The 17,779-nt window shown below is 37.9% G+C and overlaps 1 protein-coding gene across 1 annotated transcript; it reads right to left on the reverse strand.

The window, feature by feature from the left end:
* Positions 1-15,891: 15,891 nt before the first annotated feature.
* On the reverse strand, positions 15,892-17,753 carry LOC124408193 (rRNA methyltransferase 3A, mitochondrial). The gene is made up of 4 exons (XM_046884942.1): positions 17,258-17,753; positions 16,917-17,158; positions 16,689-16,844; positions 15,892-16,593 (listed from the first exon to the last, which is right to left on the reverse strand). The coding sequence occupies exons 1-4, from the start codon at positions 17,617-17,619 to the stop codon at positions 15,965-15,967; spliced, it is 1,389 nt and encodes a 462-aa protein (XP_046740898.1). The 5' UTR covers positions 17,620-17,753; the 3' UTR covers positions 15,892-15,964.
* Between the last annotated feature and the right edge of the window lie 26 nt (positions 17,754-17,779).

Here is a 17,779-nt window from a genome sequence, read left to right on the forward strand (position 1 = left end):
AAAAAAAAAAAAATAGACGGTTTTTTTGCGCCACCCTAATGTACATAGAGCTACCGAGGGTGGTACTGGGAGTCTACCAATCTCCCTTTATATAGAAATTATAGAGGTGCGATAACCAGGCCCGAGATTAGCATACTCATTTGTTTATTCAGAAGCTCGGAAAGAGCGTTATAGCATGTCGCTAAATGCCTCATACCTGTACCTTCGTTTCCCTTATAATTCCTTATTCAAATATATGCAGATGGAGGTGTGACGAATATAATTACTGTGGTTAGCAGTGAGGCTTAGAGGGGGGACTCGACGCTTACGCAGAGATGACATGCATTAACGTCTGCATCGGGATAATGCGCGTCGAGGATGTGCATTGGGAGCTAAAGTTACGGAAGAAAGATTTAAGAAGAAAAGATTTGAAAAATCTGAAACGGTATTATTTCAGTCAGAGGTACAGTATTAATTTGGCGATGGAGAAAAATTCAAAATATCAGTCTTCCGTAACGCGCATTTTAGAGTTTTAAACTTTTTTTTTTTTTTTCTCGTCGTGAAAACAAATTGGCTTAAAACTGAATTTTTTAAGTACATTATATATTTTTCGTCGATTTGAGAATTTAATTCACAGACCGAATATATAGAGTTAACAAGCTAAACGATTTAGGTTTTAGTAACTCACTAGAACTGGGGAAATTTTAGGGGGAAAATCGGTTTTAGGTCCTGGAAAATCTGGAAATTTGTTGGAAGTTTTTTTTTTCCCAAAAAATTTGTCAGAACGAATGTCAGAACATCAACAGAAATTATCAACAATTAGAGGCATGGTTATATGATTATAATAAAGTTCAGATAAATCTACTCTGGTGATTGTAATTCGATTCTAATGTTTTCGGGCTAATTTTACTCACTGACCATGATTGTCTGGAAAACATTCAAGAAGTTTTACATTGCGGTAAGGTTAATTATATATAGCGTGCAAATGTTCATCATTCAGTCTTTGACCATCTCTGTTATACAATAGTGAACAAAATAAGTTTGAAAAACATTTAAAATCTGATAAAAAAAAACCACAAAAAATTTTTATCAAGTTTAGACTTCGAATCGCGATACCATTTCCCCGATTGTCGATATCTGATTGTAAACTTAAACTCGTGTTATTCGTAAATCTCCTCAGATTCATTTTCGCTACATACATATTTCATCGATGCTGCAAATAAAATTTCTGAAAGTTTTTCAAGACTTTTTTCTATCTACGTTTCCAATTTTTTTATTCAGACGATCAAGCCGAATTATGCTTAAACCTGTAGTCAGCGTTACAACTATAATTAATTACATTACTAGAACAATTAATGACTAAACGAAAAAAAAAAAAAAAAAAGTTGTAATAAAATTGAAATTAATTAACAATTAAAAACAAAATATTGTAATCATAATCGAAATAATAACTAAATGCAAGAGAAAATTGTAATAAATTATACTCGGAATAATTAATAATTAAAGAAGAATTTATTAATCGTTTTGACTATAATCACAATTTTCTTTTGTAATTATTAATTATTTTGAATGTAATTTTCAAAAAAAAAGAAAAAAAAAGAAGCACAAAAAAAATGTCTGTCAAATTCCGCGGAGCTTTTTTAACCACCGGAAATCGAATGACGGTCCGACCCATGGACATATATCTGGATCATTAATTGTCTAGTAAAATCATCATTCGATTTAACTCTGATACCGCCGACCTGCCGTTTCAATATTCGCGCCCATCCCCCAAACGCTACGTAGGTATGTACTATATATAACTATATAATTCAGCCCTCCCTCCCACCCTCGAATCGCTTTATCGGCGAAACAACATTCGCGAAACGTGCTACTCAGACCCTTCTTTAATCGCGTTATTTCCATTTCAATCTTATTCTTTCATCTCCGTTGAATTACCTTGCTTTTATTTGTTCATTTATTTATTCAGTTATTCGCTTTCCTCCATTTCACTCTCGTCGAAACACTTCAACACTCCGTTCTACTCCGTTTTTTTTTTTTTTTTCTCAAACTCTGCGTGGCAGTTGAAATAGACTCAGGTTACTTATAATGTAGAGAAGATAAAATATTACGCTATAACGCACATAAAACAACTTTTATATCATTCATATCGCATCGACGATTCTGTACCGTGACCTTTACATTGTCAACATCATGTAATTCATTGGGAAAATTCGAATTTTTTTAATAAGTCCTTTAAGTGAGATATGCACGTGTAATATATATGTATATTGGGGTGGCGCAAAAAAAACCGACAATTTTTTTTTTTTTTTTCTTATCGAGTCTCGTGTGACAAAATGTTAGTTTTTTATGTTTTAAGAGCCCACTACAAAGGACAGTTCAAGAAAAAAAAAAAATTTAAGAGGTCGCTCCACATTTTATAAAACGTCAGAAATCGTCAAAAATCGATTTTTTTTTTTTTTAATTTTTTTTTCTCGTTACGGTATAATTTTATAGACAAAAAAAAAATAAGTTTCCGAAAGTTTCAGTTCAAAATTTGAATTTTGAAAGGTCGCTCATAATTTTTTTTCAATTTTTTTGAGCATTTCTTTAGATCTTTTCGAACGATCTTTTATAAAATTTCATAAATTTTTTTTCTTCAATTTAGTAAGAAAGAATCGATAACGATACACCACGACATGAATTAAAAATCAAACAAAATACTGAAAATATAATTTTTTTAATTTAATTTTTTGACGATTTTTGACGTTTTAAAAAATTTGGAGCGACCTGTTAAAATTTTTTTTTTTGAGCTGTCCTTTGGAATGGGCTGTTAAAACATCAAAAACTAATATTTTTTCACACGAGACTCAAAAAAAAAAAAAAAAAAAAAAAAAAAAAAAAAAAAAAAAAAAAAAAACAGTCACTTTTTTTGCGCCACCCGTATATACCCTATGAAATAAAATTGCAAAACTTGACTGTCCTCAGATCGAATTAATTGAACTGTTTAAGAACCATGATTCTCTATTTCGATTATAACAATTTTGCCTGCTTTTGAATGCACTTTGCAGTACGACGGCACCGATTTGCAGTAACGAGTTTAGTTTTCCGCGGTAAAAAAAATAATAATTATCTGAACATCTGTAACGATTTTCGTTTTTACAGTTCACCCTCACATCAGCTATTCGACTTTAAAAACTCTCACTTGTCATCTTCGTGAATTCGAATATTTGATGCTTCCGTTCTGCGGTGTCTGTCTCACTTTCATCTTCCATCGGAAAGTCACGTATCCATCCACACGAAGCCAAGAGAGTGCTTTGCGCTTCTTCAATCCCATTTATTCCTCTCTTTTTCGTTGGTTCGAAAGAATTTAGAAAGCAGAGTTGTTCATTAGCCACTTATGACTTAAGGCGTTCAACTTTGTCAAATTTGTCTCGCTGCGTTAATGCCCACGGTGGGCACTATATACATAGTACAGCTAGAATGCTTTTCGAGAAGCGAAAAGGATTCGACGAGGGGGACACGAGGCACCCAGCACGAGGAAGTATGAGACTTGAGAAAGACCGATCGTTAAATACCTGGCCAACCGGCAACATAAGAGCGTCTCCTCGCGTTTCTTTGGAACGGAGATAATTCTCGGTCTGTCGGAAGCAGATATTCCTGCCTCGTTAACGCGACTCGTGTACCACCAACCCCAACCTCGTGGTGTCACCGTCTTCCTACTCTTGTAAATACGACGCGGGAGGTGGAGGGATATCACGCGGCGGCGGTGTTTATAATGGGAAGCCCTCATGGGCCTCTTCATTATTAGTTTACATGTGGTTCAAACTCGGTGATCCATGAAACCCGGCGAACAAATCGACGCGCGTTGACTCTTTGATCGTTGATTGCTTTAATCGGCCTCTCAACTCTCAACGCGTACTTCAGCACAAGCTGCTCACTTAATCTTATTAAGGGGGTATTCTGGTCTAGAAACTTAAATTTTAGGCATTTTTCAAACTAGGGTAAGAAAAAAAAATTAAAAACATTTTCACCATCCATTTTTTTACATGATTTTTATCGATATTTGAAGAATATGAAATTTTTTTTTTTTTTTTTTTTTTTTAAATCAAAAAATTGTCGAAATACAGGCCGGTGAAGTGGGGGCTACAAAAAAAAAACGGTGCTCCCTGGTCGACATGATTCCATCCCTTGTAGTGATCTAACACAAACAAATTAAAAAAATTCTTCATTAGTAAAGATGTCGCTATCGGATTGACCTTTGACGAAGAAAAAAAAAATTCACGAAATGGCGTCGACATAAAGGAAAACATTTCTTTTACCCCCTTTTTATGACCTTTTCGAATTTTTTAAGAAATACTTAAAATTCAAATTTTCCAAAATCCAAGGCAGGAGCGATATAGAGATATATAACAAAGATTTTCATCAAATTTCAAAGGAATCGGTAAGGTAGAACTTGGGAAATCATGACAACCACCTCGAAAAAAGTAGTTTTGAGAAAAACGCGTTTGAAGTTTGAGAAACAATCCCAGTAGAATGACTCAGATAATAATATTTAACACCCACTTTGGATTAATCGGCGATCCCAGATCCATACATTGGGCCTTCTTCTTTTTCATAAGCAATGTCTCGCGAAATTCTTTCTGCAAACCGAGTTGTTCTGCCTTCTTTTGAAGCAGCAGAAGCTCGCAGTTCAGAGCGATAAATTCTAACTTCGTTACGTCTGTAAATCCACTGTATCTCCGAAAATAATTAGAATTTTGAAAAATCCGTTTAAGGGCATAGTTTTGAGGGTCCAAACTTCGAAAATATGCAGAAAAAAATCGATTTTTTCAACTTTCTAAACCAGAATACCCCCTTAAGGACCAATGGGGACCACAGTTATACGCGATGGTAATTTAAGTGTACGAAGAAACGCGATTAGGATAACCTAAGATGTCGACTCTTCGAAACTTTGAAATTATCTAAGTCTGGTGTTTTTGATCCGATTTCAATGTTTTTTTTGCTTTTGCTTCTTTTTGTTCACCGTCTTGTACGGATTTTAATTCGGTCATGTTCGTCTCCGACAAGCCAAGCCTGCGAGGTTAGCTTCGATCCTCCTCCTGGCTCTGAAACATCCTCAAGGATCGAGAGAAGGACCGTCTTTGTGACGCCTGCAGGAAGTCGCTCTGCCAGTATTAGTCTCAACCTTAATGAAAACAAATGAAGAGCGGCACAATTAGGCCTCGCCTGAGGGCTGCGAGGGTCGGTTTCTGCCGACATAAGGTATCCCAACGGCTGTGAGAGGGTTGGGAATAAATTCCAGGGGGCAGGGCTCTGTTTGTTATTCTACGTCCCTGTAGCGTGCCGCCTACGTAAGCTGAACTGCATGAAGTTTGCTTGATCGCAAGATCGTTGCTTGAATTATTGAGGCGTAGTAACGTTGCAGCGATGAGACCCCAAGCCATCATAAACGACATCAAAGCTCGAGGACCAGCAGACCACAGATTCTGCTGAAACCATGGCATCGCAAATGTTCCTTTGCTCCAAAACACGGAGCTTCCGATGTGTAGTTTCATCCATCGAGACTTCTTCCGTTCGATTTACGAACCATTGGGTTGTCAGAAATTCGCTTAAGGGGGTATTCTGGTCTAGAAATTTGAAAAAATCGATTTTTTTGTGCACATTTTCGAAGTTTAGACGCTCAAAAATATGCCCTTAAACGGATTTTTCAAAATTCGAATTATTTCCGGAGATACAGTGGATTTACAGATGTAACGAAGTTAGAATTGATCGCTCTGAACTGCGAGCTTCTGCTGCTTCAAAAGAAGGCAGAACAGTTCGGTTTGCAAAAAGAACTTCGCAAGACATTGCTTATGAAAAAGAAGAAGGTCCAATGTATGGATCTGGGATCGCCGATTAATCCAAAGTGAGTATTAAATATGATTATCTGAGTCATTCTACTGGAATTGTTTCTCAAACTTCAAACGCGTTTTTCTCAAAACTACTTTTTTCGAGGTAGTTGTCATGATTTCTCAAGTTCTACCTTACCGATTCCTTTGAAATTCGATGAAAATCTTTTTTATATATCTCTCTATCGCTCCTGCCTTGGATTTTCGAAAATTTTAATTTCCAGTATTTTTAAAAAATTCGTAAAGGTCAAAAAAAGGGGGTAAAAGAAATGTTTTTCTTTATGTCGACGCCATTTCGTGATTTTTTTTTTTTTTTTTCTTTGTCAAAGGTCAATCCGATAGCGACATCTTTACTAATGAAGAATTTTTTTAATTTGTCCGTTTTAGATCACTACAAGGGTTGGAATCATGTCAACCAGGGAGCACCGTTTTTTTTATAGCCCCCACTTCACCAGCCTGTAATTCGACGATTTTTCAATTTTTTTTTATGTTCTTCAAATATCAATAAAAATCATATAAAAAAATGGATGGTGAAAATGTTTTTCATTTTTTTTATCCTAGTTTGAAAAATCCCTAAAATTTAGGCTTTTAGACCAGAATACCCCCTTAACGTGTACTTCACACTCTATGGCTCTGAACCGATGATCCATATGATCATATTTCCAATTTCCCGCCTAGTCGCGCATGTGCAGTGGGTCGATTTGTGGAATGGAGTGGGATTTTGGTGATCCAGAAGCCCTCTGGCCTATTTGCTGTTTCATATACTCTCCTTGGGAGTGTCCTTGGTTTACCAAAATAAATATATATCTGCCCGGGCTACGGTCAGGCCAGCGAAATTCAAGATGACGAGGATATTTGACCCTCCCCCGGGGATAAGGGCGAGTTTTCTTTCCTGCGGCACAAGACTGGATGAAAAAAAAAAGAGAAGAAAACAAAAAATAAGAACAATTTTTGACGGGAGGTCGTGCATCGAAACGTGAATACATATGTGGACGTATATATATTCGGACAGCCATATTGTCCCCGGCGAATTCGTGTCGCGTCGCAAAGCAGTTGTTCGCGAAATCACCGTGAAATAAAATCTTCTGCAGATATGAAAAATGGATGGTACCTACAACGAGAAGGAAATTCTCGAGTAGAAAATTCCTTATTCAAATATTACGCATAATATTGGATATTGACATATAGTAGGCAAATGGATTTTCCAAGTGAGCTCGGATTTCGCCAAAGCACGTGTCTCAGCTGCCGTGGAGAACACGGAGGCCATGTACCATATAACTACTTGCACCTGCCGTGAAGATAGCCGCATGAAATCGCTCGGCGTTACTCTCCGGTGCCGCTTTCGACTGCAGAATGTTAAAACGATCTCGAACTCGCGGTGGAATTACCCAGGTGTTAACTTACCCCCGAACCTTCGTACATTATTATACCCACATGTAAAGTCGAGGGAACGCTAGAGTCTCGCAGAGAGTTTCATACTGCGGGTACAATGCAGCCAACGCCCATTGTTAAAGTCCTCGAGGTTCTGTAATATCGAAAAGGGGATTCGTTACCGCGTTTCGGTGATGATTATTAATGAACGAGTACCATAGCTTGAATCCGAAGTATGGAGGAGGAGGAGGAAAAACCATTTGAGAATATCTAGAATGAGGAAGTATTCACTTGTTGAAATCGCAAAGCACTTTGGGAAGTGGTTGCTATGAAATCACTCGAAATCACGTACGATTGCTTGAAATCGCTTGAAATCGCACTTGTGTTCCGCCTTGTTGAACTCTCAAAACACTTTGGAAAGTAGTCACTTTAAAATGGCTTGAAATCGCATAAAAAAAACCTTATGAAATACTTTGAATTCACATTAAAATCGCTAAAAATTACTTGAAATCAGTTGGAATCATTGCAATCACTTGTCAGCCGATCTATCAGTGAATACTCCCTCGATCTAGAGCAATATAAATATTCTTCCCAATAGTGCCGAACACAAATGAAAAACGGTTTTACTGTGTGATTGCAGAAATGAATTCGAGCAAATCCGCATAACATTGCACAATGAGGTATCCGAATGAGTTTGATAATGAAAAAAGGTTTCACGATTAGCGCGTTAAATGTTATTGATGTATGGTGTTTTCGCTTCGATTAGGATGAAAATTACCAAAAAATTCCATTAATTCCGTCAGATATATATATACATATGTATATATATATATATATATATATATACGTTTTGAATTATTGATATTGCATTGGAATTTGATTTTTTTCGATTCAATTCGCCCCATTCGATCTATTCCATTGAAATATCAGTAATTCAAAGCATTTGATTCAATAAAGCATAATGTTTATTGGTTATATTAGATTAAAACGTTTAATTCAATAGAACATAAAAATTTTATACGTCAAGTAAGTTGAATTCCGATATCTCAAGAAATGTAAATCTGAGCATTTTGGTTTAACGGACCTTTCTTGTAGAAAATCAAATTTCCAACAAAGTTATTCATTACATTTTTTTGGTACAGTTAATCATTTTGGAGATAACAGCGAAAAAAGGAGAATCTTGGGTAAAAATCAACTTTAGTGCCCTGTACCACCTCACAAAAGTAACTTGCACTTACGCCGTTCTAAACACTTTTAAAGATCGTTCAATTCTGCGTAATTTGCGACCAAGACCATTGTGATATCATAAAATTCCGCTGAGTTGTAGAGATTTGAAAAAAAAAAACGCTTCGATTCACGTGTATTTTATATGGGAAATCCTTTCACGCCCTGGGCGAGTACTTAATATTAATATTAAGGGCTATAACTTTTAGGGAATTATTTGTTCGACATATGGAACAAAATTTTCGATGGGGACTGAAAAAAAAAATGGTCGTTCAAAAAAAAATCACCCTAATATATACATATATATATATACAATATTTAGTACGACGAAAAATAACTGCCACGTAGGTAATTCTTTCTATTTTCAATCAAATGTTTATTAACAAAGATATATAGCAAGTTGAATACCGTGTGACGTCACGCGCAAAATTTCAAACTGCTATATATATCTGTTAACAAACATTGAACTGAAAGAAAACAAAAAAAGAAACAAATAAATAAATAAATAAATAAATAATACGTGTCAATTATTTTATCGACCTAATGAAATTTCCGATTCAACGACCTAATTCTAACGTTCTTGGCCTGTTTTGCTTCATCTTAAAAACTCCGGCACCATCGGCTGGTGGTTCGCGTGTCAAGTATAACAGAGAAGGGATTATAATCGCAAGTGCGCCCGGCGTGCAGCGAAGAGAGTCGGCATGCTTAAATTGCGTAAACTTCGAGGCGCCATTTATCAAAGGCCGCAAGCTCGCAGCGACAAAGTTCGTTTCACTTGAGCGGGGGCGAGCATTCACCTCGCATTCACCCCTCTCGCCATTTTCTCCGGCAAGCTCATCGCACGTACCTCTACCTCCTCCATAGGAGGTTACCGCAGGAGACTTTTTCCTTTTCGTCGAAATTTTCGCGCGGCGAAGTAGAGTGAATAAGTGCCCTATGCTCAGCGCAGCAACGACCCCTATTCTTTTTACCCCAGCGACGTCTTATACCCCCACAAGTTTTGCTAGGCAAACCAGTTCGCCACCTGACTTCGGCTCGAGTTTGAAGGAGTCGATAAAAACAGCGAGAAAAGAGTATTTCTCAAGCACTCGAATAGCCTCGAATTCTCGATTAATCGTGAAAGGAAGCCCCTTGTTTTCAAAGGGGGTGGTTAACCCTTTGAGGGGCAGCGATGCACATTTGTACCACCTTTTTTCATTATTGCCGTTCCATTTTCCAATACCTTTATACTTCTAAGTCGTTTCTAGTATCTTGAAGGTTCAAGCTAAAAGATACTTAAGGAAAAAAGTGGATATTTGTTTATTTATAATTAATTATACTTAATTGAAACGCAAAAAACTCGTTTTTTTTCAGAATAAATTCAGCTGTTCTCAAACTAAGTGTCGAAACGCTTTGAAATTTTTTTCACATATTCTTCAGGTCTATCACTGCCTTATAAAATTTTTTCAGATTTTTCGTCTGGCTCAAATTAAAAAAAAAAAATTATCGAATTTTCTAAAAATCCAATTTCGAAGAAAAAAGTTTATGTTATGTACATCAGACATCAGAATCGTAATCAGCGAGCCTAAAAACCCTCTATACCAAATTTTGTACCGATTGAACGAAAAACCACGAACTTAACCTAAAATAGTCACCATTTTGGGTCCACTATCTTGAATTTTCTAATTCTGACGTCAGAATCGTAATTAGCGAGCCCAAAAACCCTTGGACCACCTATGATTTTGAAAATTTGTTCCATAGAAAAATGTGCCCCTCAAAATGCGGGGCGTAGAAGCCTAGATCAGCAAGGACATTAATTTGTCGTACAACGTGTATAACTGATGTACAATTGCTCTGCCCTAGGTACACGATCATGACTCTTGTCGAAGAAAACAAAGAGGGCAAGTGTGTATTGGGTATAATAGACGAGATGAAAGAGGCTCTTGTTGTTTGGAGCAGGGCGAAAACAAATGGGTCCAATTCTAACATCGCGCAGCCAAGTGACGTCGGCGAGGCTATGAAAAGCCCTAATTACCCAGATTAGAGTTTGAACGGTGTAATCGTTAGTCAAGCCTAACGAATCGAGGGTATAATTGGTTACAGCTATTGCATGCCGAATCCTCTTCTCAAGTGCAGGGTATGACTGAAGAGTCTTCACACTTCGCAGCGCCTACATATATAGAGCACAACAATCGAATCCATCTGGAGGCGAGAAAACAGATGTTGTGTAATAATAATTTGTGGATACATAACCACCTACATTCACCGGTTAATCGTTACCCACAAAACACTCTGTAATTCCCACAATAATCGCATTACAATGCGACGTAAGAACCGGTTGCAGTCTAAACAGTGCATACATCAATTTAGGATGATTTTTTTTAAACGACTATTCTTTTTTTTTCAGTCCCCATCGAAAATTTTGTTCCATATGTCGAACAAATAATTCCCTAAAAGTTATAGCCCTTAATATTAATATTAAGTACTCGCCCAGGGCGTGAAAAGATTTCCCATATAAAATACACGTGAATTGAAGCGTTTTTTTTTCAAATCTCTACAACTCAGCGGAATTTCACGATATCATAATGGTCTTGGTCGCAAATTACGAAGAATTGAACAATCTTCAAAAGTGTTTACAACGGCGTAGGTGCAACTTACATTTGTGAGGTGGTACAGGGCACTAAAGTTGATTTTTACCCAAGATTCTCCTCTTTTCGCTGTTATCTCCAAAATGATTGACTGTACCAAAAAAATGTAAGGAATAACTTTGTTGGAAATTTAATTTCCTACAAGAAAGGCCCTTTAGCCCAAAATGCTCAGATTGATATTTCTTGAGATATCGAAATTCAGCTTACTTTACGTATAAAATTTTTATGTTCTATTGAATTAAACGTTTTAATCTAATATAACCAATAAACATTATGCTTTATTGAATCAAACGCTTTGAATTACTGATATTCCAATGGAATAGATCAAATGGATCGAATCAAATCGAAAAAAATCAGATTCCAATGCAATATCAATAATTTAAAACGTTTGATTCGATAAACCATAAAAATTTTATATGACAAGAAGTTAAAGTTCGATATCTCAAAAAATATCAATCTGAGCAATCAGGTCTAAAGGACCTTTTTTGTAGAAAATTGAATCTTCAACAAAGTTTTTATTCATACTTTTTTGGTAAAGTTGATCATTTCGGAGATAACAGCGAAAAATGGAGATTTTTGAGTAAAAATCAACTATAGTGACCTGTACCATCTCACCAGTGTACGTTGGACTCACGACGTTTCAGACACTTTTGAAGATCGTTCGATTCTGCGTAAATTGCGACCAAGACCAATGTGATATCATAAAATTCCACTGAGTAGTAGAGATTTGAAAAAAAACGCTTCGATTCACGTGTATTTTATATGGGAAATCTTTTCACGCCCTGGGCGAGTACTTAATATTAATATTAAGGACTATAACTTTTAGGGAATTATTTGTTCGACATATAGAACAAAATTTTCGATGGGGATTGGAAAAAAAGAATAGTCGTTTAAAAAAAATCACCCTAATACATCATACCTGCAATGCTGGTTATAGTTTTCGCTTTTCGCTATGGAAGTATTTCGCAAATTACGGGGAAGAATCGAAGAGAAAGGGACGTTGTTTTTAGAGGGGTTTAACAGCTAATTAATGCCCCAGCAGGATATCGTGGACTTGAAGAGAAAATGATAAATGTTACACCTGTGTTCCCTGGTATTATAAATTATTTCACCCTTCAAAACTCGGGTTCGTTATGTCACACCGGAAATGCGACCGGTTTTCTCCGTTTTTCTCTTCTCTTCTCTTGCGGACACGTTATATATGTACACAATCGGAAAATGAACATCATTTTCTCCGAAATTATCGCCGTTATCCTCCGGGTTTTTTCGCTTTTTTGAGCCAACCACCTGCTCGGGTATATACCGGGCAAACGGAGCGAGTCAAATGGCAACCGTAAGCGCCCACTTGAAACTCTAATATTGCCACTCGAATTAAGCCTCAGGGTACTTATGGCACTCGGTACTTACCACACGGTTATCGATGCTGCAGAACCAGTTTAAGAGCTGCAGGATATCTACACCTTGCCTCCGTTGATGTTATATTAAATTACACTAAATTCTCTACGTGCAGATATTTTTGACAAAAAAAATTCGCGTCTGTGAGAATATGTACAGATTTGACAGCTTGTGCACAGAAAACACAATCCTACCAAGTCCAATAAATAAAATGCTAAAGCAATTGCCATTTGGAATACAGAAGAAATTTCTCTGGAATAAATTTTACAGTTTTTCGTTGACGTTATAAAACATTAGAATAATATGAACTGAGTTTTAATAAAAAAAAAAAAACGGTTGCACTTTTTTTGCGTTTGTAGATTTCTGTTCGTTTTTACCGAACGATAATCGGAAGATGACCCTTCTATTTACTCGGTGTTTATCTAACGTTCCTTTTTTTACGTTGGGAACTGCTCGGAAAACTTTTGACAAAGGCCAATTCCGGGGGAAATGAAGTTCTCGAATTGTACGGGTTAACTGACAAGGACTGCGCGCGTAGAAAGTGTGACAAATGACAAGAACATTAAGTTGAATCACCCTTGACCATCGGGTATTTCGTTGGGTGACCAGAATTGGGACGGAGTGTAGAAAGAAAACATCATTCAATTATAAAGCATAACAGATGGAAAAAAACCGTCGCTAGTGAAAATTTCAACTCCAAGGGATCACCCGCGAGATCATAAGCGCCCAGCATCCCTCACGCAATGGACCAGATGGGGCTTTATGATGGTCAATTAATCAACTTGCCCTCCTAGTTTTAATATTTACGCCCAGCAATAAGCTGCCAGGAGATAATTCAGGGTATACGTGTAAGTCTTCGCGTTGCATATTCCCAGTAGGTAAAATAATTTCTACATTAATCCGAGATGAGATTAAACGAATTTATGGATTTATTCGAGGAATTGAGGGGCAGATTTATGCCATGGGCCTCGCTGAAACAATTATAATTGAACGTCAGCTTTAACGGGTCGAGAAAAGTCCGAGAAAAGCGATATAAACGGCAGGTAGACAGTTATTGGTGGATTTACTTGCCGCCTGGCTTCTCTCCGCGTTAGCATAATTTCGGAATTCTCTCGGAGCGAAGAGAAGAGAAGAGCTAGGCGATGATGAAGAAAATTTGCACGTTTCCGGGCGAACCCTTTTCTCCGGAACGAGTCAACCCTTCGAGCTGTGAAAAGTCTTATTTGAAAAGCGCCCTGATCCCCGACTCCGTAGCGACGGCATCTTCTTCTGCACCACCGGACGGGATGGAATATGTACACAAGCCCCGCACGCTGAGCTGGTTCTAATTTACCAGGAAACTCCATACCTATCCCCGAAATTCGTTGAACAAATAAGACGCGCGGTCGTATTTTCGGACCGCACTATTCAGTGAATATAACCGGCATGAACAACCGAACTAGTCGGCGCGACGTTTGTTTACCCTTCTAATTATTTACCAACTGCATTATAATCCTGCTTTTACGTGATGAAAATTTGTATGAAGATACCTTGTACGATTTCCTTCTCCCACCGGCATTCAAAAACCAAGTACCAAAACCTTTTTACCTCGCGCATTAGGACGACTGGCCATCAACGTGTCTCGCATGCAGATCAAGCTGAGATATTTTTATGTAACGCAAGCACGTTTTACGCGTTTTCCGTGCACAAAGTATCCGTTTCTACGACGGTAGAGTGAGTCTGCGAATGCGCATGCGCGGAGCACTGAAAAGACTACTCTTAAATCCTACTAGGGTTGAAAGTAGCTTTTTCCGTACTGCACGCATGCGCTGTTGCGGACAAATCTGACATCACGCAACCCTAACCTCAATCTCGTGCTTAGTGAAAAAACGTGTAACATTATACTCTTGTCATATAAAGAACACACTAATTAGAATCCTTTCCGTTCGTTTGTATATTTAATAAAGGTAAGAGACGGGCGAGTTTGCTCGATCAGTGAATAATCTCTGAAACTCGCTGTTGCCCTGATTCGAAGCCATCTCGCTTTCCGGCATGGTTCAAGGGTTGTCTAGTCGCTGGAGCTAATTTTGATTGATCATACTCTGCGGGCCCCGAATCTACACCCCCGGGGCTAACACGGAAGAAATCCGCTTCGTTATTACGTGGGAAAACGGGTTGGTATAAATTTTAATGCTTAATAACGAGAGACGGATCGGCTCTCGAATTTTTCCTAACATTTCATCTCATCGGCTGTTACACGGCTTTCCAATTACTTACTTTTGAATTTCAATATGGGGAAAACAACTCTCATATTATAATTGTCGTATTTTGTTTCTTTCTTTCGAATTTCTCTTTTGGTTGAATAAATTTTCGAAATCAGGTATCTTATTACCCTTATTACTTACCATCCCTGACGTACATACTTGTTGCCGGTTCATCAGATAAGACGGGTAGAACCTCGGTCGATAACTTGCTTCGCAAGTGGTTAGTGACGATCGGTAAAAAAGTGTCGATGATTGGTATTTGGTACCATCTTGCATGCTTTTCCAAAATCTGAGGATAATGAAAGGAGAAAATATTATTGCCGGTATATAAAAAAGTGGCGCACCGACATTACGAATCTTGTATCATTTCTGTACTTCGCCATGAAACCCTCTCATGTAAAATGGGTTGCAGTAAATCAGGCGGTTGTAATCTTACTCTTTGATGATAAATTTGAAATATTAAAATTATAAAAGTTGAAATAGGAATCCTGGCGCGCTAACGACACGCGTAGTATATTAAAAAAAAATTCTGGTGACGCAGACTTCTTACCTGCGACATTTTTATCTAAATATTTTAACGTGTGACGTACCGTGTTGGCCCGAATATAAGGCGATCCCCAATTTTTTACCTAAGATTCGGGACTTTTTTTTGGTTTCGAATATACTTTGAATTTGAGAATAAATAATTTAACGCCAATCGCGTAAATTTTTCTCAGGTATACCGTATTTTAACGCAGCTCGGCAATTCTTGGTGTTTTCGACTTCTCGCACAACTATTGATTTAAAGTTTGCATCATAACTATGACGAACGTTTTTGTTCACTTGATTTGACTGTAAACTTCTACATTCTACTCTATTTGCACTCCGAACATTCATTTTTTCAACTATCGCACGCACCAAACCGCCAATAAACAATTTGTTTATTCCAACTTCAGACTGATGCGTTGAAAAAATTGAAGATCAAATTCTCGATTTTCGAGATTAGGCGCGCATGCGCCGATGTGGCATTGCGAGAATATTACAATTATCGGCCGATAAAGAAATTTCCAGTTGATAATGCAAATCCCCTAAAAAGTACCGAATATAAGTAGAGTACGATTTTTGAGGGTAAAATCGTTCATTAAAAACCTCGACTTATATTCGGGCTAACACGATATTCATCGAATGAACAATTTGAATTTATTACAATTCATAAACGTGTCAATTTTAATTGTTTCATAATAACATGTAATATACACAGCTATGGAACGTATACTCACATCGCGTTTATTCTAGTTAAAAACTGTCTCTTTATTTCGAAGAGAAGAATCCCTAACGCCGTTCCCGTATTCAAACTGTCAACACCATTCGTTAGTGGAACATTAACTCGCATACCGTCTCTGCGCGTAGCCAAGGCAATACATTCTGGACTCAATCCTTCCGTTTCACCACCGACTATTATTATAGTTTCGTTATCTGTGTATTGGGCACCGAAATACGGTATGACCGGTAACGTTTCTGCGTTGGTATGAAAGGCTTGTTTTCGAGCCTTCGTTTCATTTGAATCAGCAATTTCATCTGACTTTGAAAGCTTGGCATCGCCGGATGGCTTCTCGGTAGAATCTTTATCGGTATACTTAAAAACTTCTTTGGATCCTGCGTCAGTCTCAGCCTCGGAGTCGCTGTTGTCAGAGTCTGAACTTGAGCTAGAATCCGAGCTTGAAGTACCGAGGACCGCACTGGAGTCGACCGATGATTCCGAATTGTTGTCAGCAACGAAAATATCCGCATTTTCACTTATCAAATACTGAACTTCGGTCCATGTTTGAGATTTGTGTATCGGCAGGCGAAAGTGCGCGCCTGCCGCTGATCTCAGCACTTTTGGATTCCAGAGATCGACGCAGCCTAAAATTAAGAAATTTTAACATAAGGTGAATTCAAGCACAACTTCAGTTGTAGATTGGAACAAGACGATCCAATTCATATCTTCGGATGCGGACCTTTGGTTAAAATTACTCTCTCGCATCCAACTCCAGCTACAACCCGAAGAATAGCTCCCAAGTTTCCAGGCTCTCTTACATTGTCGCAGATCACAGTTACTGGTAACGCATCTGGAGAGGGTTCCTTCTCACTTACATCGGGAGGTACGAATATACCTAAACAAGGATCTCAGTTCGTTAATCGAGTCTTAACCAGTTGAACATAAAAGAGAAGTATTAGCAATTTACCCATAATGCCTGGGGAAGTAGTTAGATCCGACCACAGCTGTATCGTACGATACGGAAGTTTATAAAGCTTGACACCATCCTTGGGTAGCGGTATTTTAGCAATGTCAGCTGTTCTGCTGAAGATAATAATCTCAGGCATACATCCAGCTTTTATCGCATCCTCGATCAGTCTGAATCCTTCGAGTAAAATTCTCTTGTCAGCTTTCTCCTTTTTACGCGATCTTATAATTTGCATTAAAGAGCTGTAACAGCGAGTAAATTGTGTAAATCATAAGTAAGGAGTAGAAGACAAAAAGTTATGTTCATAACGAGACGAAGTCCAGTGGATCGGCAATACATACGTTATTATGGGATCGTCCTTCTCTAGTTTAGTGAAAACCGGAGTCCCGTCGTCGTTCAACGTGGCACCTTCTCTCTGCTTCGCTTGAATCTTTATATTTTCTTTCTTGTCCTCCGCCAGCTTGAGCTTTTGCCGTCGAGCATGTGCAAACTGTGCAGTCCTCAGAATATTTTGAGGAACGGCGTACTCCTGCTCGTCGTACAGTTCGTTCTCGTTAACGATTTTTGAAGGCTTACGGTGAGCCCATCGACTGTAGCTTCTGAGTTGTAAAAATACTTGAGCGCTAATCTGACGCTGAGTTATTGTACTTTGAAGATACCTCACCGTGCTTTGTATTGTTGTAAACGTAAATGCCATTCTCATAAAATGTGTGTGTTTGTCTGTCGTCTTTTCTATCGCTCGGCACTTATTCTCAGAACAATGCAATTGTAGCTCGACTGTTTTTTCTCGCGATACGCAAAACGCCGGTTTTGAGGTTATGCTCAGTTATGCTGGAGTTGTGGAGCGACACGCTTGCCGTATC

This window comes from Diprion similis, chromosome 7 (assembly GCF_021155765.1).
Source record: "Diprion similis isolate iyDipSimi1 chromosome 7, iyDipSimi1.1, whole genome shotgun sequence".
Classification (NCBI taxonomy): domain Eukaryota; kingdom Metazoa; phylum Arthropoda; class Insecta; order Hymenoptera; family Diprionidae; genus Diprion; species Diprion similis.